The sequence below is a fragment of the Carya illinoinensis genome, chromosome 12 (assembly GCF_018687715.1).
Source record: "Carya illinoinensis cultivar Pawnee chromosome 12, C.illinoinensisPawnee_v1, whole genome shotgun sequence".
In the NCBI taxonomy this organism is placed as follows: Eukaryota; Viridiplantae; Streptophyta; class Magnoliopsida; order Fagales; family Juglandaceae; genus Carya; species Carya illinoinensis.
Genome location: NC_056763.1, coordinates 25,157,608 through 25,181,651, shown reverse-complemented (window position 1 = coordinate 25,181,651; position 24,044 = coordinate 25,157,608). Strand labels below are relative to the sequence as shown.

Sequence of the window (24,044 nt, the reverse complement as noted above, 5' to 3'; positions counted from 1 at the left end):
TCTCTACCCTAATCCCTCTCCCTCCATTTTAGTCCCGCCCGAAGGTAGTGAGAAGTGAAGAAACCCTCCCCCTCAGCATCAGTGACCCCTCCCCTCCCCCTCCATCTCAATCCCACACGAAGGAAGATTTTTACCTGAAGGAAGCGTGAAACCCTCCCTTTCATCTCCTATCTCACAACTGTGATTTCCCCTTCCCCTTCTATGTGATTTCCCATCATCTTTGAAAGTTGATGAATTTCTCCCAAATTCGAAACCACTCAATAATGTCCTCTCTCTCTCTCTCTCTCTCTCTCTCTCTCTCTCTCTCTCTCTCTCTCTCTCTCTCTCTCTCTCTCTCTCTCTCTCTCTCTCTCTCTCTCTCTCTCTCTCTCTCTCTCTCTCTCTCTCTCTCTCTCTCTCTCTCTCGTTGCTCTGTGATTGATTCCATATTGACGTAATCTCTGTGATTTCTCTGTCATTTTAGGGCACGGGCGGCGTCTAGAGATATGAGGAAGAGAACCCACCCACATCTAGAGATTTGTGCCACTGTATGGTATTTTTATGTGTTTTCTTACTCAGGTTTGTGACTAAAAAAGACCTCACCCACAAACTAATATTGTGATTGTTCTCTAATGTTTCACGCAAACACTCCCCCACCAAATAGTATTTCCTTTTTACCTTTTCCCCTGTTTGATCTAAAATGTTCACGTGTAGTTCAAAACATAGTAATGTCCATAGTGACTTGTATTTCTTTTCTTTGTTTAATTTTCTAACTGCAGCTATATGAGGTTTGAAAATTGCAAACTAACACCCTAGTTTTGCATTTATAGAGTAATGAGGCTTATAGGGATTTCAATTTTTCCGATTGGTACATGATTGGGTGTTTACTCTGTATCTTTTTTCTATTGTTTCATGTGACTCTATATATATAGCTGCAGCTATATACTTTTTTCATTTAATGTCTCCATTCACCTAATTACCTATAAATTATAATTACTAATTGAAATTGATCTCGATCATGTGGTGTTTGGCTAATTTGTCACAAATTGTCAGGTGCATGCCTACATAACAAGAGAAAAATGCAGGTTCTAATTTGAGGAAACCAAAAACCTCTTAAATTAGCTAGGTTGTGAACATAATTCCACGACCCTTTTTCTTTTACTTTATAAACTGAACTCTCTCTCTCTCTCTCTCTCTCTCTCTCTCTCTCTCTCTCTCTCTCTCTCTCTCTCTCTCTATATATATATATATATAGTTGTGCTTCAATAAGGTTTAAGGATTTCGGATTCTAAAACTAATATATTAACTTTATTGGATGTGGTTTGGATGTCTAATGGTAGACAACTGTTTGGTGAGCTATGTGTGTGTTAGGCTAACATTTCAGGGGCACCCAAATTACAAGCCTAACTATAGCATAAGTGAAGTAGCTATGTTAAGAGGAGCCTTTATTTATTATTGCTTAGTTTTCTTGGTAACCAAACATGGGGTAAAAATGATGTTGTAATCGTAATGAATTCATATATTATGTTTAATGCTTTGTAAATTCTTGTAGTTGCTGCTGAAATTTGATGATGAGTGAGTGACAAAAGAAGATGGAAATAGGGCATTAAAGGAGTAACATGGGTGAGGCAGAGGTAACATCTATTTGCCTATTGGTTCTATGTAATTTCTTAGTAAGTTAATTTTAATTTATAGTTAATTGATGCCTTCTTGGTATGCATTAAGAAGGACATTGTAAAACATCTCAGGGTAACATGTTTAATATCTCATGGTTGACCATATTGGAACATTGCAACCAAAACAAGAGATTCAAATGACTATATTCTCATGGTGGTTTGTTTGGGCGGCTCATGCATGTAAGTATCTAACTTTAAACTGTTTTCATTTAAGTAGTAATGCAAAATCAGATGTATAATATTAGCAAATTACGTTTTTATCACAGGTGTCGAGGGGTTCAGTTGGGGTTGCTTGTGGCTGTGTGGACATATAAAAGTTGATAGAATTCTACAAGTACACGATGATCTGAATATATGTGGTTCGACTCGAGGTTGGATGTAAAATATGAGAGTTCATAAATAGGTAATGTAATTTCAGACCATTTTTGCTTCTTAGCATAACTATGCAATTATTGGTAGTTGTTTACAGACTAATAATAAATTAACCCTATGATTATGCTGGTAGGTTATATTGAAAAGCATGGTAATTATATATTTGTTAGTATTGAACAATGTTGGTAAATGTGTTGTTATGATTTGTGATTACAAGGAGTGGTGCATTCGCTTTTATTGAGTTAGAAACATGTGTATAGTCCAGTCATTCTAGTTTAGTTAGTTGCTTTTATTGTGTGGATGCTATTAGGTCAATTAAACATGGGCTGGGCATACAAAGAAAGTTATATTGAATCCCCTTCACACGTAATTGCAATTAAAACCAGTTAATAATAAATATATTAGGGGTGGGCAGCGGTGCCCCGCACCTGGCTACCATGCCCCCATTGGCCCCGCCCCGCATGGGCGGGGGCAGGGGCCCTCGCTCCACATCTAGTCCCCCTAACGGAGGTGGGGAGGGCCCAACCCCTCCTCGCATTTCCCCCGCCCCGCCCCCTACATATATATATATATAAACATATATTTATGTTTATATATATAAATATAAATATATCTTTATATTTTACAAATTGTATATATATAAATATATATTACAATTTGCTATACTTGTTTACAAATTATACATTAACAAATTTAAAAACTATATAGTTTAAAACTACTACATTACAACTTACATAAAATATGTACTAGCAAATTTAAAAACTACATAAATTTTAAATTATAGTCATATTTACAAAATTTAAATTTACAATTTAGATCTAAAAATATATTTTTTTATCACTTTTAGATCTATAAATAATTTTTTAAATATAATTAAATGTAGTTTATAATTAAAGTGAAAATGAAGTGGGGCGGGGTACCCGCCCTCGGGATGCGGTGGCGGGGGACGGATGGAAAAATCCCACCTCCGCACCATGCGGGAAGGCACCCCTAAAATATATAGCCTGGGGCTTTATATCTTTGATGGTTATATTCTATTTATGGTTGATGATTAATTTTAGCTCCACAAAATGGATACATAGTGTGTGCATGGTATTTATAAACTATTAGGAAAAATAAGTGTGAATAATGTTAGTTGATGCTAAAATGGTTGACCAGTTGATTGAATTAAGACAGGGCATAGTTGTAAAGATGTGGCTGCTTATATATATGTGCATATTAGCTGCTGCCCTGAAAGAAGCACGACTGTAAGTTGATGGTAAAGATGGCCCGAAATGCTGCACCTTAGTGTTAGTGGAACCAAGGATGATAGAGAGATGCTGAAAGTGGAAACAATTTGCTTGAAGAAATTTGACGCACACCTGCTTTCCCAACATTCATTTTGAAGTTAAAGAGGAACCTCCACTAATTCAGTACATGACAAGTGTTTATATTATTTTGGTTAACATTTGATGGAATGTAATATGATATTATTTATGTAATTTGCATGACTGGATGATTGCAACAGTTTAATATATAGAAATTCTGTTATTTATATACATGTAGTTATTATCTAAACTAGTACTTGTAATGGCAAAGGGGCAACTAGCTAAGTGTATGGGTGGTTGCTGCTCATGACATGTAACATGTTAATATATATATATATATATATATATATATATATATATATATATATATATATATCCTCAGTAATTATCATGTGGAGTGTGTATTGGCTGAATGAAAGAGCAGAACATGTAGAGCATGTCTTAGCAATTTGTAGATACTTGGTGATCGGAATCTTGTTCATTGTCTTGATGATTTTTATTAATGAGGATAGTGTCTATTCGACTTATTGGTTGCAAAAATGGTGTCTAATATTAATAAGGATGGGAGCTTCACTGCTAAATGGCAGCATAAATTGCATCCAAATCAAGTTATTTTTGCATCGAGTTATTGTGGATGCAAATGTCCACTCGCATCTAAACACATCAGTGGTTAGGATGATTAATTCCAACCAATTTTGAATTTTTTGAAGCAGATAAAAATCGATACAAAAGGTAAGGAATTAGCAATCATTTCATAAAATAGATGTTAAAACTAAAAAATAACCAAATAATTGCATCCAACTGTTGACGATAAAAAATCGCTGTAAAAAGATATTTGTATTGATTTTTTCAACCAAAACAAGCGATACAAATTACCATATTTCTTGTAGTGTCTGTTTGAATGTTGAGATGATATAGTAGTGAAATTATTTATAAATAGTAATAAAATAATTTGAGTTAAGATATTGTATATAATTTTGAGAAATGATGAAGAAAATATTGAATAAAAATATTATAAAAGTTAAAATATTATTATAATATAATTTTTGTTTTGGTGTTTGATATTTTATTTGGAAGTTTAAAAATTTTATAATAATTAGAAAATTATTAGATAAAAAAAACTGAAAATTTAATATTTAAAATTATAAAATATTTATATTTATAATATTTAAATATTAAGATAAAATAAAATGAGACAGACTAAATCATCTTACAAACCAAACGGGATCTAAAAGATAGCAGGACCAGTACCAGTTCCAATCATCCAAAGCATATCCGCAGACAAAAGAAAATGAAAATCTCCCAAAACATGCACACATATATATATATGGACAAGGTTGTGGATTGGGTTTTAATTCAGTGGTGGGCCGGCATTGTGTACCCATTCGTGACAGTACAGTGGCCTACTGTGCATGTGGGGTTTGTCTGCATACACGTCCAATGTCATCCAAATCAGATAAAAACCTAAAATCTATTAATCAGAGAGTACCGACACCATAAGAATGATTGATATTTTATAATTAAAATAAATATTTCCGACGAAAACGTGCCATAGGCGATGAATGATATATAAATTATAATAAATGTTCTAATTATGACAAAACAAGAGGAGACCCCAATGGCATTAATCCCATCAATAGTGGACCATGTTATCATTGTCATGTACAAGATATATAGCCCGCTATAACAAAGAAAAATTAAAACACTTATAGATGTCGCCAAATTCCCAATTACCCCACTTCTTTTAGAAAGAAAATTGATATATAGTTTCCACTTCCCATTAAATTTAGAAGTCATGATCGTCGATCGATATATATATATCTATCTATAATAATAAGTATCTATGTTTTTGCTACAGTAATAAACAGTACAATCCCATTCTGTTTCCGTGTTTCATGTCTTCACTCTTTGCTTCAATTTGTGTATTCCATTCGTGCAAAAGTCTTTAAATTCATTGGTTGTGCAGTCTAAATATGTGTTGTTTCATTAGTCAATGACTAAATTTTGTGATTTCCGCCGGTTGCATTGGTACCAAGGCCTGCTGTTGTCCCCTCTTGTCAATTATCAGTGCATGCGTATAGAACCTCCTTCAGTTGGTCATTGCATGCCTATAGTTAATTGTGACTTTTGCATGCATATAGGTAATTGTGACTTTTACATCTGTAACATATAGAATCACAAAAATCATTAAAAAAAATATTCTTAATCTGGATAAAAAAAAAAAAATTAAAATCTTAAAAACAAATAAAAAAATCATGCATGTTCAGAATAAAGAAGAAAAAATTGCTCAGTGTGTAGAAAAAAAAAATTGCCATATGATTAATCAGGACAAAGAAAACAGTGCTCACTACCTAAGAAGAAAAAACAAATGCCATATGAAAAAATCACAAATATTTAATGCTGATAAATAAAAATACAAGAAATAAAGAATCATAAAAACATTAAAAAGTATAGTTAATCAGGATAAAGATCCATATGATGGCATGCCCTAAGAGATCAGTTCTACATCTACATATAAGTGAATAAATAAAACTGCATTCATTACTGCAGGAAATTTTTTTAAAAAAAATATATAGTTAATCCTGATAAATAAAACGCAAGAAATAAAAAATGCATATGCAGTTATCTGATGCTGCCAGTTTTCCATTTGGTTTTCCAATATTTGGTTTGATTGGTTTTCCAGTGGGTTGATTGGTTTTGCAGTGGTCTGCTGCATACGATGGGACTTCCTAGGAGGATAGTTCAGGAAGCCATTGCACCTTAAAATGGTCTATGAAGATTATTTTTGTTCACCCTGCTTATGTCGTTTGGTGCTTTCTTTCAGAGCTGCACATTTAGTTCTTGGGTTATTTTTTTTACCCTACTAGCTTTTCTTTCTTTTTTCTTTCATTGTTACCTTACCCTACTAGCTTTTATTTCTTCTTCTTCTTCTTTTTTTTTTTTTTTTTTTTCATTATTTCCTTATCCTACTAGCTTTTCTTTATTCTATTTTTCATTGTTTCCTGCAGTGCTTAATATTTTCTGTTCGTTTCTAATGGTGATTTCTTTTCAGGTTTTCTTGGTTGGGGACTTTCAGAGTTTTACATTTCTGATTTTTATCTTTGTAAGTCTATCTTGTGGTTTACTTTATTCAATTTTTTTTGTGTCATTTATTTTGTTATCTTCCACTTTTCGATCCCTTTCATTTTCTATTGTCAGATTGATCAAAGATCTAAAAATAAAAGTGTACTCTTTCTTTTGTGAGCTATCTTGACAGTGAATAGGTTAAGAAAAGAAAAATTGTGTAATGTTTTGTCAGTGATATATCTAAAACTAGGAGCAAAAAGAGAATTAGATAAACATCCTAGGGTGAGGATCTAAAAATAAAAATGTGTTCCAATAATAATGTATTCTCTTTTTGTTGGCTATCTTGATAGTGAATATGTAACAGCCCGCTAGAAATTCAATTAAGGAATTTCTATTGACTTTAGGAACCTCGTGAAAACTCTGTAAGTTTACACGAATCGACTAATCGCATAAATTTTAGCCTGTCAACATAGTTAGTGTTATCACTCACTATGGTGCCAGAAATGCGATTTTAATTATTTGAGATAGTTAAAAGTGTCAGAATACATTATAGTCTACACCACTAGGCTTAATTGAATATTTAGAATTTTTCAGTACTAAGTTTATTACGTTTATTTTTGGAGTGAATAGTAACCTCGGTAAATGTACTGAGCGCAGTGTTTTCAAAATCATAGTGTGAAATGTCCAAATTAGAATAGCGATATTTTATTTGGACACTTGGCAAGATCTTAACCACACATAATGAATAGTATTAGATACTTTGCACAAAGAGAAACCATTAGATGGAATTGTGAAGGAAATCAAGGTGTGAGATCGTGACACCTAAGCAAAATACACATTTGGAAAATATCTTAAGAATAGAGATTTAAAATACACATAGAAAGATTTTAGCCACCTTACTCTTCCAAGTCTACTCCACATTTGGAAAATATATTGAGCTGATTTTTATAGATATTATTGGATAGAATATTTTGAGATAATATTTTATAGATATTTTGGGTAGGAGAAAACCACACTCAACTCTCAACTCCAGCCTTATCATCTCCCTTATCTCTTCCATAAGCATCTCCAGCCATCACCCACGAACTTATCTTCATTTACACGTTTCTTTAAAAGAATATAAAACATTCTCTCTCGGACAGCTTTTAGGAGTTCTTTTGCATGCCCATTTCGAAGCTGTTGTAAGTGTTTTATCATAAAGTCTCCTTCATATAAGTTGTTCCTTTTTTAGTCTAGTTTACATGGATATCTTATTTGCCCCATTTGAAGATCATTTGGTCAGTCAAATATTGTGTAATCTATAGAAAGGTCATTCTGGGAGATAAACTGGAGAATATGTTATAGTTTGGAGTTTTTGACCAAGCTAATGGATAGATATTGGTCCGAAATTTTTATGGAGTATTGTTAACATGTATATATGACTATTGGTTGAGGATTTTTGCATGATTGAAGGTTTTGATGAAATATTTGCTTAGATTTAGAAACTTAGAAACTGGAAGAAGAAAAACAGTTTCTATTTTGAGAAAGTTTAACTCTTTGGTGGTCTAAACCTATTCTAATGACTTTGATAATTTTATTGGAGGATCCTAAGCATCTTATATACATGTTATATTATTATTTTGAAGATATTTGATGTTAGTTTTAAAGATATGAAATTTTATGCAAAGAGATATTCAGATAAGCCAAAGTGTGGATGTTCTTGGCTAAATTTATGTTTTGGTTAATTTTTAACCATGTGATCTAGAATTAGAAGCTTATATATGTTTTAGGACATCTTTTTAAACCATGTGATGGTTTGGTTTGAAGATCACATATTTATAAGTCATAGATCAAAAGGTTGATCAAAACAAGTTGGAAACAAAAATCAATAGAAATAGCATATGAGAATTTCGGCCCTATGGAGTTTTAATAGTTGTGATTAGTTTTAAATTTTTCTAAATTGATATTTGAGTTGAGGATAAAATTTACATGAGGCATGTAAATTTTGGTGACTTTTGGAGTTAGTATGCAAAATCATTAAGTTATGGGTAAAACGGTCATTTTCCTACATGTAGAAAGTAAAATGGAAATTTTACTCTTTAAGTTAGTATTTTTCCATATTTCAAATTATTAGTGATTTAGTACTAACTTTTAGAATCACTAATTACAGTTCCTCGTGATCGCGCTTGAGGTTTTATAAGAAACGCGGAGATCGAGGTAAGTTAGCTTTTAACTTACTAGCAGTCTACTGTGTATGTGTGCTAAGTAAAAGAACTACAGTGTATGTATGTATGTTATCATATGTGTCGTGCCATGCTAAGTTATCACGTAATTGTCTGTTATACGGAATTTATTCTGTCATCAGTTTTTATCTGTTACATAATATATTCTGTCATGTATTATTGTACGTTACAAGTACGTCATGCTAAGTATGCCATCTATTACATGTATGTCAAGTCATGTAATATTCATTGTTGCAAGTATGTCATGTTAAATATATTGTTTATTATATGTTATGCCATGTTACGAAATGTTTCTCTCTCAAGTTGGTCATGTATTTCAAGTTATGTTAAGTCAAGTTTATGTAGAATACATGGGGCCACAACAACTGTGGAGTATGTATTTAACTGCATAGTGATGTGTAGAATACATGGGGCCACAACAACTGTGGAGTATGTATTTACACATAGAATACATGGGGCCACAACAATTGTGGAGTATGTATTTTTCATGTTAAGTCAAGTTTATGTAGAATACATGGGGCCACAACAACTGTGGAGTATGTATTTAACTACAATTGTGATGCGTAAAATACATGGGGCCACAACAACTGTGGAGTATGTATTTTTCATGTTAAGTCAAGTTTGTGTAGAATACATGGGGCCACAACAATTGTGGAGTATGTATTTTTAAATGTTAAGTCAAATTGTGTAGAATACATGGGGCCACAACAACTGTGGAGTATGTATTTAACTACAAATGTGATGCGTAAAATACATGGGGCCACAACAACTGTGGAGTATGTATTTAACTACAATTGTGATGCGTAAAATACATGGGTACATAACAACTGTGGAGTGTGTATTTTTCATGTTAAGTCAAGTTTGTGTAGAATACATGGGGCCACAACAACTGTGGAGTATGTATTTTTAATGTTAAGTCAAGTTTGTGTAGAATACATGGGGCCACAACAACTGTGGAGTATGTATTTACACGTAGAATACATGGGGCCACAACAACTGTGGAGTATGTATTTTTCATGTTAATTCAAGTTTCAGAGCAAGTTCATGCTAAGTCAAGTCCAGTTCATGTTTCAATTTAAGCTATGTCAATTATGCTATGTTGTACACTAAGTTATGCTTTAATTACTTATGAATTTGATTATGCATTTATGCTTTTACTGTCATCCATGCATCATTAGTCTGTATGGAAGTTTTTTGTTAACTTGCTGAGATTTGTAATCAAATCTCACTGTGGTAGTCCCAACTACCATTCCCCCCGAATGGTAGATCTTGTTACAGGACCTGAAGGAGGATCAGGAGCTGACCAACTAGACACAGTCGACTGAACGACGGTGCGTCGTTAATGTTAATATAGTAGTTAAATTACTACTTGTACGATGGAGTTGCATCTCCAGTACTATTGGATCATAACTATTTTGGAATAGTGTTGTGATCTTAGTTATTCAATGGATCTTTATGTATGAAGTATGTTTTAAGTATTGGGATATTTTCAGTTTGGTGCATAGTATTGCTAAAGAAAAAAAAAATTATCCGCTGCGAATATTGCATAATGTTAGATGCATGTTAGGATTATTGCATCTTATATGTTATGAATGGGGGCAGGTAACCTTGTGTTGCATGTCTCGACGCTTCAAATGTCCGTCCAATCCCAAACGGAATTTGGGGGCGTCACAGAATAGGTTAAGAAAATAAAAGTAGTGTGAAGTAGTGTTGTGACGCCCCCAAATTCTGTTTGGGATCGGACGGACATTTGAAGCGTCGAGACATGCAACACAAGGTTACCTGCCCCCGTTCATGACATATAAAATGCAATAATCCTAACATGCATCTAACATTATGCAATATTCGCAGCGGATAATTTTTTTCTTTAGCAATACTATGCACCAAACTGAAAATATCCCAATACTTAAAACATACTTCATACATAAAGATTCATTGAATAACTAAGATCACAGCACTATTCCAAAATAGTTATGATCCAAAAGTACTGGAGATGCAACTCCATCGTACAAGTAGTAATTTAACTACTATATTAACATTAACGACGCACCGTCGTTCAGTCGACTGTGTCTAGTTGGTCAGCTCCTGGTCCTCCTTCAGGTCCTGTAACAAGATCTACCATTCGGGAGGAATGGTAGTTGGGACTACCACAGTGAGATTTGATTACAAATCTCAACAAGTTAACAAAAAAACTTCCACACAGACTAATGATGCATGGATGACAGTAAAAGCATAAATGCATAATCAAATTCATAAGTAATTAAAGAATAACTTAGCGTATAACATAGCATAATTGACATAACTTAAATTGAAACATGAACTGAACTTGACTTAGCATAAACTTGCTCTGAAACTTGAATTAACATGAAAAATACATACTCCACAGTTGTTGTGGCCCCATGTATTCTACGTGTAAATACATACTCCACAGTTGTTGTGGCCCTATGTATTCTATACAAACTTGACTTAACATTAAAAATCCATACTCCACAGTTGTTGTGGCCCCATGTATTCTACACAAACTTGACTTAACATGAAAAATACATACTCCACAGTTGTTGTGGCTCCATGTATTTTACGCATCACAATTGTAGTTAAATACATACTCCACAGTTGTTGTGGCCCCATGTATTCTACACAAACTTGATTTAACATTAAAAATACATACTCCACAGTTGTTGTGGCCCCATGTATTTTACGCATCGCAATTGTAGTTAAATACATACTCCACAGTTGTTGTGGCCCCATGTATTCTACACAAACTTGACTTAACATTAAAAATACATACTCCACAGTTGTTGTGGCCCCATGTATTCTACACATCATAATGTACTCAAGATGAAATGTGACTGGAATACGAAAGGACTGAAGTCCTGACGTAACATAACGTGACTTGAACATAACTTAGAATATATGACCAACTTGAGATAGAAACATTTCGTAACATGGCATAACATATAATAGACAACATATTTAACATGACATACTTGCAACAGTGAATATTACATGACTTGACTTACATGTAATGGATGACATACTTAGCATGACGTACTTGTAATGTACAGTAATATATAACAGAATATATTATATAACAGATAAAAATTGATGACAGAATAAATTCTATATAATAGACAATTACATGATAACTTGACATGGCATGACACATATGATAACATACATACATACATACACTGTAGTTCTTTTACTTAGCACACATACACAGTAGACTGCTAGTAAGTTAAAAGCTAACTTACCTCGATCTCCGCGTTTCTTATAAAACTTCAAGTGCGATCACGAGGAACTGTAATTAGTAATTCTAAAAGTTAGAACTAAATCACTAATAATTTGAAATATGGAAAATACTAACTTAAAAAGTAAAATTTTCATTTTACTCTCTACATGTGGAAAAAATGACCGTTTTACCCATAACTTAAGGATTTTGCATACTAACTCTAAAAGTTTCTAAAATTTACATTCCTCATGTAAATTTTATCCTAAACTTAAATATCAACTCAGAAAAATTTAAAACAAAACACAACTATGAAGAACACACTATGGTTGAAACATCCATAGGTCATTTCCCTTTATTTTTGTTGCAATTCCTTCCAACTTCAAAACTCATGCTTAAACCAAAATTTTGCAACAAACATCTTCCAATCCTAAGTTCAAAACCATACTTAAAACATCCATTTAGAAAAAGCTAATAATCAACACCAAACTTTTTTGTAAAAAGATCCAAGCACTTGAATCACAAGTTTTGACCTTAAATCAAAACATCTCCAAGAATTTCAAAAATCAAATCTTACTTCTAACATATTCATAATATCATCCTAACATCAACCATGCTTTAAATCATCAAACTAAAGTCACCAAAATCACAAAATAAAATTTGGAGTTTTTGGTTTTACACTTAGTCCAAAAACAGAAACTTTTTCCTCAATTAGTTTTGATAAATCTCTTGATCTATGACTTATAAATATATGATCTTCAAATCAAACCATTCCATGGTTTAAAAAGATGTCCTAAAACATATACAAGCTTCTAATTCAAGATCACATGGTTAGAAATTAATCAAAACATAAATTTAGCCAAGAATATCCACACTTTGGCTTATCTGAATATCTCTTTGCATAAAATTTCATATATTTGAAACTAACATCAAATATCTTCAAAATAATAATATAACATGTATATAAGATGTTTAGGATCCTCCAATAAAATTATCAAAGTCATTAGAATAGGTTTAGACCACCAAAGAGTTAAACTTTCTCAAAACAGAAACTGTTTTTCCTCTTCCAGTTTCTAAGTTTCTAAATCTAAGAAAATCTTTCATCAAAACCTTTAATCATGCAAAAATCCTCAACCAATAGTCATATATACATGTTAACAATACTCCATAAAAATTTCGGACCAATATCTATCCATTAGCTTGGTCAAAAACTCCAAACTATAACATACTCTCCAGATTCACGCCCATAATGACCTTTCTATGGTTAAAAATACTTTTGACCGACCAAATGACCATGTAATGATACGAAAAATACATCTACGGAAACTAGACTCAAAGAGGAACAACTTATATGAAGGAGACTTTATGATAAAACACTTACAAAAGCTTCGAAATGGGTGTGCAAAAGAACTCCTAAAAGCTGTCCGAGAGAGAGTGTTTGGTATTCTTTCAATGGAAAGCATAAATGAAGATAATTTCGTAGGGAGGGATGGCTGGAGATATTTGTGGACAAGATATGGAAGAGATGAGGATGGAGTGAGAGTTAAGTGTAGGACTCTCTTACCGGAGTGAGAGTGGAGTGTAGGACTCTCTTACCTAATAATATCTACAAAAATCAACTCAAGATATTTTTACCCAATAATATCCATGAAATTAGTTCAAAATATTTTCTAAATGTGGAGTAGACTTGGAAGAGTAAGGTGGTTAAAATCTTTCCATGTGTATTTTAAATCTATGTTCTTAAGATATTTTCCAAATGTGTATTTTGCTTAGGTGTCATGATCTCACACCTTGATTTCCTTCACAATTCCATCTAATGGTTTCTCTTTGTGCTAAGTATCTAATACTATTCATTATGTGTGGTTAAGATCTTGCCAAGTATCCAAATAAAATTTCGCTAACCTAATTTGGACATTTCACACTGTGATTTTGAAAACACTGCATTTAGTACGTTTACCGAGATTACTATTCACTCCAAAAATAAACGTAATAAATTTAGTACTGAAAAATCCTAAATATTCAATTAAGCCTAGTGGTGTAGACTATAATGTATTCTGACACTTCTAACTATTTCAAATAATTAAAATCGCATTTTTAGCACCATAGTGAGTGATAACACTAACTATGTTGACAGGCTAAAACCTATGCGATTAGTCGATTCGTGTAAACTTACGGAATTTTCATGAGGTTCTTAAGGTCAAAAGAAATTCCACAATTGAATTTCTAGCGGGCTGTTACAAGTGTGATGTTGTATCATTGGAAATTAAAAAACTTAAAAAAAAACTACAAAAAAAAAAATAGAACATCAGTTAACCAGATGAACTAATCACAGTCAAACTAGATGAACTAATCACAGACCCAAAACCCAAGACAGACCCTAATCCATTTAACCTAAGAAGCCATATAATTCCAAGAGCCAACAGCATATAACATACCCAAATAAATAAATAAAACTCCACAATTAAAAAAAACCAGATGAACTAATCACTATCAAACCAGATGAAGTAATCACAGTCAAACCAGATCACACAACATGCTCAATTTATGGGAGTCACCCATAAAGCCACAACTCTAGAAATTAAATAAATATTTATATAATTCCAATAGCCTAACAGTAATAAGAAATAGCAAAACATATATGAGACTCGGGCTTGTATTTTTCGACCCTCTGATACATATCCAAGGCTAATTCCAGGATTGCTGATTTCTTGGGTGACAAACCCTAGCCCTACAAAAAAAAAAAAAAATACTAATAAGTTTCAAAACGAAAAAGACTAGATAAGTAATTTGTTTTTCGTTCCATTATACGTTAAGCAAAATTCCATGTTTTCACAGAAACAAAAAAGCCATATGTCAAATTCACATCCATTACCAAAAATTAACTCAAATCGTATAATAAAAGAAAAAAACAAAAATAATCAATCCTAAACAATATATGACATAGAACAAATCAAGAATGGAATATTTACAATAATAACATGTTCAAAATAGATGAACAGATGAACAAAAATTGATACCTCAAAAATTAAAAAAAAAAAAAAGATTCCCATGTTCAAAACAGAGTAGATCTTCGACTACTGATAGCATATAAACACAAATTAAAAAATAAATTAAAAATCACGTGAAGCAATGCTATCTCTGATTAGAGCAGATCTAGCAAAAATAAACCCATCTTCGACTACTGATAGCATGTAAACAAACCCACAATCAACAAAGGGAAAACGACGGCCATGAAGAAAGAAACCCACAATATGTAAAAACAAACCCACAATCAACAAAGGAAAAACAATACAAACAAAGAAGAAAAAAAAAAAAAACACAAACCGAATAGAACTTAAAAATAAAATAGTAGATCTAGTCAAACAGATCGAAAAGTACAAGACGAAGAGAAGCAGCAGCAGTAGTACACGAATTTGCAGAAAAATAGAACCAAACAAGAAGATTAAAGTTCAAGCAATTACCTAACGAAAATGGAGGAAGTCGACTGCAGCAACACCGATTGCAGAAGAAAGGAACACAATAAAAATGAAGAAGAAGGAATGGACGGCGTGTAGGAGAAGAAAAATAAAAGAAAGAAGAAGAAGGGTAGTGTGCGGCTGCAGCAGGAGAAAGGTGAAGAGGAAAAGAAAATGACACAAGTCCTAACTCTAAGCAAGGCCAAAACGCACCATTTGGGGAGAGAGAGATGGTTGAAAACAAGCCAACGAATTGAGCTTCCAACAGCTACAAGGCTGGGCCCAAAACATGATTTAAAACCCACTAAAAATAAGCCCACCCAAAAATAGAAGGGTACAACAAATAAAAATAGTATAATAAAAATAAATAAAAGTTAAATAAAAATACTACAACTCAATATTAATAAAATAAAATATTTAAAGTTCAACAATAAAATAATTAAAGTAAAGATTAATTTAAATGCAAAGTAATAATTAATATCAAGAAAGTATATTAAAATAAATTTCACAAATTAAAAATTTTAAAATAATCCAACGATTAACACGTTAAATTTAAAACGAGAAAACCACTAATTCTAATAATTTAAAAAATCATTCAATAAAAAGATTCACCATTCCACTGCTCTTTGTTCTATCTGTTTTCTTGGATATTAACAATTTTTCTACGCATGGAAAGTAATATACTTAGAACAATTTAAAATTTTAAGTAGCCCATCTAAAAATTTTATCGCAAATGATTTATAGTATTTTTTTTCTTTTAAATTAATACTAATTGTTCATAAACGTTTTATGATAAAATAATTTTTGACATGTTAGATTATAGTTTAGATTATAAATTTCATAAATTAAAAAATATATCATCTCTAAATTAAAAAATGTATAATAATTTTGAATAATAAATTAATCCTACAAATTTAACAAAAATATTTTAAATATTGAAATTTCTATATTCTTTACAATAATACATGATTTTTACAAGTCGATGATCGTACGTAAATAAATATGGGTTTGATTGTATTCATATTAAATCAAACTTGATTTCATATTTTATATTAATATTGACCATGTTAGGCTAATATATATATTTCTATATAATAAATGTCACATTATTTTATATATTCTTCTTCAACATATAAATTTATTCATCCATAACATTAATATTACATTCATGGAATGGGGGTTAATTCAGTAGTCATTTGATCATTTTTTTTTCTTATATTAATGGAATTAGTTTTTTTCTTTACATTTTACAATTCAGGCAATTAGCTAGCGTCTTGTCTTATTTCTATTGTGAGAACATATAAGAGCATTTACTGTTTATAGAGACTGTTGCAGTACAAATTTCAGAAAAATAGTAGATGATTCAACTTGCTGCAGATTCAGAAATATTCAATCAGCAACAACATAAAAATTTCAATGTTCTCTCTATTTTGACCCTGTACAATATGGCTGAGAACTACAATAATCATGAAAAGAAATAAAAAATTTTATTTGTATTTCTATTTTTTTGTTCAAATTTATTCTGAATAAATTTTTTTATAAGACAATAAAGAAATACAACTAAGCAAACGTGCAGAGGCCTCCACTAGTATATATATGTGTGTGTGTGTGGAAGTTGGCAGAAACCACTCGGCGATTTTCAATGCGAATTAAAGTTGAAAATATGATTAATTTTGGTTTTGTGGGCCGATAAGGAAGAAAATTATCAATATTAGCAACATTTTAACAAATATTTTTACTAGTTGCGAGCAGAAAATTATGAAATATCGTCAATTATATATATGCAATATGCATGCTTAATTGTCTCAGGGCTTGCAATTTGTACAGTGAGATAAAATGAGATAATTTTAAATAAATATTGAATAAAATATTATTTTTTAAAATTTAAAATATTTATTATATTTTATGTAAAAATTTAAAAAAATTATAATAATAAGATGTGATGGTTCTTAATCTAAACGATTCCTAAATTTGAATAAGAATACGATCATAAATATATACTGAGAAGATCAGGCTTTTAATTAGTAGTAATTCCTCTCCCACTCTCTCTATATATATATATATATGTATATATTTCTTATTGGTGAAAGAGAGAATTTGAACCCAATACGTACTTACCATTTCAGCTTATTTATAGTCTATAATTACGTACCAGCTTGTCTTCACAGGTATATATTATATTCCTTCGTTTGGATAAGAACAATTTGGATACGGTAATGATACATTTATCACTCTTTTATTACTATTTTATCATTTATAGTGTATTTATTTTTTTATCATTTTCTTTTAAGTATTTTTTTAACATCTTTAGCCATTAAGAAAAAATTTTAAAAATATATAATTTTAATGATAGTCACTTGCTTAATCATTAAATAAAAGAAAAATTTTAAAAAAAATAAAAAAATTAAAAAAAATGATAAAAAAGTGATAAGATAGTGGTAAGGCTATCATTATTCATTTGGATATGCATATTTCATGATGACAACGTATAGATAACATTTACAATATATATATATATATATATATATATATGTATGTGTGTGTGTGTCTGTCATAAGCCATCGGACTCATCCCCACAAACTGATCATCATGATGTGTGCATGCATCATCCAGTTCATACATCATCGAACCGTCCTCCTGATGTGCGTCTTTTGTCCTGTTGAATTGAAAAGGGTACACTCACCTTTAATACAGAGGATACTCAAGATCATCAATAGTCTAGCTGTCTGCTCTACTATAGGAAAGGAATACTAGCTGAGAATTCTACGTAAGTTCAGTCATGCTGTATATACCCCATTGAGTGGGCACCATACATTCCGTATGCAAGATGAATACAGAGCCTCTGATCTCTATCTCATCTCCTGTCTTCCATAAATGCGGTGCATCCATATATGGACTCTAGGCTGTCAAAATTGGCCACGAAAGCGCAAAAAAAAAAAAAAATAAATAAATAAAAAAAAATAAAAAAAAATCTTAAAATAAATTGTTAATTTCCTACTGAAAAGTAGAAATATTGTAACCAATATTGACATCTTAGTGCAAGTCTTCAAGGAAACATATTCATGCTCTCAAATTTTTTAAATACACGATACATAAAATTATATTCACAATATTTATTTATATTATTATAAATTATTATGTAACATTTATTAAGCATTAATATTCTTTATTAGGACAATGCTACGTCCATATAGGATCCTCACCTATCAACCAATATTTTTATTTATTTATTTACTTTTTTTCTAATCATTTTTAAAACTATTTAAACATTTTTTTTAAAATAAAGAAAAATCATAAATTTAATTAAAAACACTTCTTTAATCATTAAATAAAAAAATTTTAAAAAATAAAATGCAATTCGATAGAAGATTTCTACGGAATTCATTTTATGTGGAAATAGTATTTTCCTTATTATTATAATTCGTTGGTTGTCTGTCCCAATTAAAGCAAAAAATAAAACTTAATTCTGACCCGTAATCTTTAATTTGTCGCTGATCTCTCAGTCTCTCTTTATTAAACCTTTACATCTGAAGCCTCCTCCCCATTCCATTCAATCTCTCCGCAGCCGTGTGCCATTGACATTTGCAACCAAGCCCCGAGCACATGGCTGAAACCAAAAACCAAACCTTTGCTTTCTCCGACAAGAAAAGAACCGATTCCGATCACTTGGACGGCGATAATCTCATCACCGTGAAGAAACAAATGCTGTCCTCGGCATCGACGTGGGAGGATCCGGCAGCAGCGTTAGCGGCGGCGCGCCACGAGTTCGGAGAGCACGGAGGGGTGAACATGTCCATTGAGGCCTCGGCCACCTTCACAGTGATGGAGCCGGAGACGCTGAGCCGCATGTTCGCCGGGGAGCTGGGCCCCGACAGGGACTTCTTCATCTATAGCCGTCACTTCAACCCCACGGTGTTGAATCTCAGCCGTCAAATGGCGGCTCTCGAGGGCACTGAGGCTGCCTACTGTGCCTCCAGCGGCATGGCCGCCATCTCCTCTGTTCTCCTCCACCTCGTCAGCAGTGGGGACCACGTCTTCGCTTCCACGGCCCTCTACGGCGGGACCCACGCCCTGATGACCCACTTCCTCCCCAGGGCATGCAACATTACTACGACGTTCGTGGACGTGGACGATTTGGAGGCTGTGAGGAACGCCATCGTTCATGGCCGAACCAAGGTGCTGTACTTCGAGTCCATCGCGAACCCCACGCTGAAAGTCGCCAACATACCCGAACTTTGCCGGATAGCCCACGACAAGGGCATCAAGGTTGTCGTCGACAACACCTTTGCTCCCATGGTGGTCTCGCCGGCTCGGCTCGGCGCCGACGTCGTGGTCCACAGTATATCCAAGTTTATCAGCGGTGGGGCCGACATTATTGCAGGCAAGCAAGCATTTTTTCGTTTTCAACTTTTCTAAACTTGGAAATACAGTTATTGATGTCATTAGTCATATTAATTTTTTTAAAATACAGCTAATCATATTAATGCTTAAAAATATATATATATAAATATAATTATACATAAAAGTTTTAAAAATTAAAAATACACTAAAAAATGAGACATTGATTTAAGAGATTATTGGAAAAAGTGCTTTAATTTTAAAATGATTTTATAAGAATAAATTTATAAATTAAATAATGGATTAAATTATAAAATCATTTTATTAGAATTTTGGATTCGCGTCATTGTTTAATTTACTCGCGGTCAATGATGTAATCTAGACTTCTAGTTCCACCTTCGAAACATGCCACGTGTTATATATACTTTTTTCACTAGACCATTATTGCTTGTTTTATGCGGCAGATGAGCTTCATTTGTTATTCCCCAGTACGACTAGGGCCACATGACCGTGGTCATGTGAGCACCGTCCAGAGTTCTAATATCCCTAGCTTTTGTTTACGTGTGCCTTGTGGATTAGGCATATGTGGTGTGATGTGTTATACTTCCGGTTACTTTGGGTCGTCTATGTCGGTTGAACTATAATATCTTGTGAGCTTTAAATAACATAAATTATGAAGTGTAAATGAGAAGGCAAAATCATCAGCTATGGTATATTTTCAATTATGAAAGTGGTTGAAGGCTGAAGCGTTGATTTGTTTTCTCGAAAATGGTTTGTTATATATTTGGAATAATTCTGATATATATAGTCATTTTCATATGTTATTTATGAATTTTATTAATATGATTAATTGCATATTTTTATTTAATATGATATAACTAATTACATTAATAAAATATATAAAAATGAATGCATATAAGATTTTTGTATTTGAAACGAAGCAGCATTTTATACGTCTTGTGGATAATTTTTGCATATGCTATTTTCAAGAATTTTATCACGGCCTCAAGTGTCGACGTTGCAATAAAAATTTAAGACTGTAATATCTACAATGACAAATGACAGGAGCTGTGTGTGGGTCAGCAGGCCTCGTGAACTCCATGATGGACCTCCAGCAAGGGCCCCTGATGATTTTGGGACCTACAATGAACGCCAAGGTTGCATTTGAGCTATCCGAGAGAATTCCTCACTTAGCCCTGAGAATGAAGGAGCATTGCCACCGAGCACTGGTTTTCGCCACGAGGATGAAGAAACTGGGGCTAAAGGTAATCTACCCGGGGCTTGAAAATCACCCGCAACACACCCTTTTGAAGTCCTTTGCCAACAAGGACTATGGCTACGGAGGGCTCGTCTGCGTGGACATGGAGACCGAGGAAAGGGCTAACAGGCTGATGCACTACCTGCAGAATAGCACCCAGTTTGGGTTCATGGCAGTTAGCCTGGGATACTACGAAACCCTCCTGTCCTGCTCTGGCAGTAGTACCAGTAGTGAGATGAATACCCAGGAGAAGGAACTGGCTGGAATTTCACCAGGGTTGGTGAGAATTTCCGTTGGGTATATTGGGACATTGGAGCAGAAGTGGAGCCAACTCGAGAAGGCGCTTTCCAGAATGCAGAACTCGGGTTCCTCGAACAAATATTGATCATTTTCTCCTGCCCCTCCTCCATTATTAAAGGATTCTGATGGTCGTTTTTTAATGTTTGCGCGCATGAGTCTTATAGTCTATTTGTTTCGCCTGTACTTGGATGTTAAGCAGCACTGTAATATTCTGCTGGTGCCTATATTAATCATGATCTATTGTAACCAAATGATGGAGGTTGATCCCCAACTTCGTTTGTGCGCAAGAAAGATTTTCGAAAGCAATAAAAAGATAGCATTTAAAAGTTAAAGGAATATGGTCTGCTCGCCCGGTACTGGTATTATTTATAAGAGAAATTATATTTACAATTATAGAGATGAGCGTAAATATTGCCATGCACTTCTTGTAAAAAAAGTGAGTAAATAGCATTACGTACTCAGCGACTTAGATTCAGATGATGAATGCATTAACACATGATCTAACTCACCTTTTACAATTGCTGACAACTGGTTTGAGTTTGAACTCTTAAAAGACTATACTTAAAATTTTCAAATAGTTGGATAAATGAAAATTTTCAAATAAGAGTTTTAAATCGTGCATTATTGAACCGTGTTCATCAACAGCACAAGACAAGAGTACTCCAAGTCCAAATCTATCTCTACATCTTCTTGATATGCAAGAATAGAGTTTAAACCCAAGTCCACGTCTACCACCAAAATAAGATAAAGATAAAGACTGCATTGGTGATAAAAGGCCAATAGTAATGGAGTCCTAATCTAACACCAGAAGTTCAGTAATGATTAGTCCTTAATGGTATATATCATGTAGAATCTATAGTTATCTCATATATATATATATATATATTGTACGTAAATAGTTTATAAATACACCACAAGGACACATTTTGGGTGATGCATTTTATCAAAATTGTGGGTACTCTGAGATGGTATCATAATAGAGTTCCGGAATTCAAATCTTGAATCTATACTCAATTCTATTTAATTAAATATTTTACGTGTTGGGCTCACTCATTAAAAGGGAGTTTAGCCCACACATAAGAGTGAGCGTTAAGATATAAAATAAATAATAAAATCTACATCTTTTTATCATCTTAAATTTTTAAGATAATTAATTATTTATATTAATCACTACATTATATTGAGGCTTTGGAAAAAGCAGTAGGTAAGTCTCAATTAAGATCAACTCAGTTCAGTCTAATTTTAAGTTTATTCTAACATCAAAATACTTAACTATTAAATTACTAAACTCTTCTCAACTTAAAACTTCTTACACATGAGATTTATAATTTTTTTCAATTCAATATCTATTTATATGTAGAATTTATAATCTTTTTTAATTTTTATAAATATCATCTTAAAATTTTAAAATAAATGATAATTTCACGTGATATTAATCGAAAAAGTAGTAAGCTTTAAGCTCCATTATATCGAGCAACCGATCGTATTTTTGTTCAGCAAATTGAAGGCCCATCTGAACATGTTCATTGTTCCCAATGAATAGAGATCTAAGTTCTCACATGCAAGTTGTACTCGCGGCCATATCCTTAGAAAATTGGCTGCGATAATTTGGGCTGGACCCAAAAAAAAAAAAAAAGACCATTGAAGGATCTGAATCCCATGCATGCCCAGAGAGCATTCTGGGCCAGTCTTTGGTCCATTCACGTGAGAGGGAGTCCATTAACCTCTAATAGTGAAAGTGTGAAATGTGTGTTCAATTTGATACGTTTTTCGTACATATTTCGGATGATCCATTATTCAGTCGTCTGGTTAAAAGTGAACAATTCAATTATTAAACGGGTCACAGACCCAGGTTACCCTTTATTAACTAGAAAGATCTTAACATATGAATTGTGAAACGTGACGTGCCATGCTCGATCAAATAGACATTCTTTTTTTAAATAAAGAATTCTTTAATTAAATTCTCTTCAAAATTGTGTTAGAAATTCTAAATCAGAGTACAACGGAAGTGATATTATCTTGAATGGTAAATTTTAGATATTTCCATAAACTTTTTCACACTAGTTGTTTGCCTGAATTCATCATCGTCAATGGTGAAATGTGTCGTGCGGTAAAATCTAGGGCAACAATCACATTTTTCACAACCTAAATATCAAAACTAGAGAAAAATATATTGGAGAGAGAGATTTTCACTTTTACGCTTGAAGTGCATGCCTCATCCAAATGGGGGATGGGCTATGTAATAGTCCCTCTAAATATAAACCCCCCCCCCCCCCCCCCCCCCCAAAATCATCGTCAATGGTGAAATATGTTGTGTGGTAAAATCTAGGACAACAATCACATTTTCTACAACCTAAATATCAGAACTAGAGAAAAATATATTTGAGAGAGAGATTTTCACTTTTACGCTTGAAGTGCATGCCTCATCCAAATGGGGGATGGGCTATGTAATAGTCCCTCTAAATATAAAACCCACTCCCCCCCATCATAGTCAATGGTGAAATGTGTCGTGTGGTAAAATCTAGGACAACGATCACATTTCCCACAACCTAAATATTAGAACTAGAGAACAATATATTTAAGAAAGAGATTTTCACTTTTATGCTTGAAGTGCATGCCTTATCCAAATGGGGAATGGGCTATGTAATAGTCCCTCTAAATATAAACCCACCCCCCCCCCCGCCCCGGGGCGCCCGTTGGTCTTTTTATAAGGCTCGCCATCAAAGTTCTTGAAGTGGCTCTAATTAAGCCAGTTCACAACCTATGAGCATATGGAGGGGACATGGTGCCCACTATATATGGACCTCCTTTATTACAAATTGTATAATTCAGTTCCATTAAA

The 24,044-nt window shown here is 33.0% G+C and overlaps 1 protein-coding gene and 1 long non-coding RNA gene across 3 annotated transcripts; both read left to right on the top strand.

Annotated features, from left to right (window-relative positions):
• Positions 1-346: 346 nt before the first annotated feature.
• On the top strand, positions 347-3,562 carry LOC122290159. Its single transcript, XR_006236314.1, has 5 exons — positions 347-558; positions 1,532-1,613; positions 1,728-1,835; positions 1,922-2,058; positions 3,204-3,562. It is a non-coding gene; the product is annotated as an uncharacterized LOC122290159 (long non-coding RNA).
• A 15,245-nt stretch (positions 3,563-18,807) lies between these two features.
• LOC122290250 (methionine gamma-lyase-like) lies at positions 18,808-21,538 on the top strand. 2 transcript variants are annotated; one of them, XM_043097855.1, is made up of 2 exons: positions 18,808-19,687; positions 20,731-21,538. In XM_043097855.1, exons 1-2 carry the CDS (start codon positions 18,910-18,912, stop codon positions 21,285-21,287), a joined length of 1,335 nt encoding a protein of 444 aa, XP_042953789.1. In that variant the 5' UTR covers positions 18,808-18,909; the 3' UTR covers positions 21,288-21,538. The 2 variants fall into 2 exon arrangements, with proteins under 2 accessions (XP_042953789.1, XP_042953788.1); XM_043097854.1 differs by having other exon boundaries at positions 18,812-19,687; positions 20,710-21,538.
• The last annotated feature ends 2,506 nt before the right edge of the window (positions 21,539-24,044 follow it).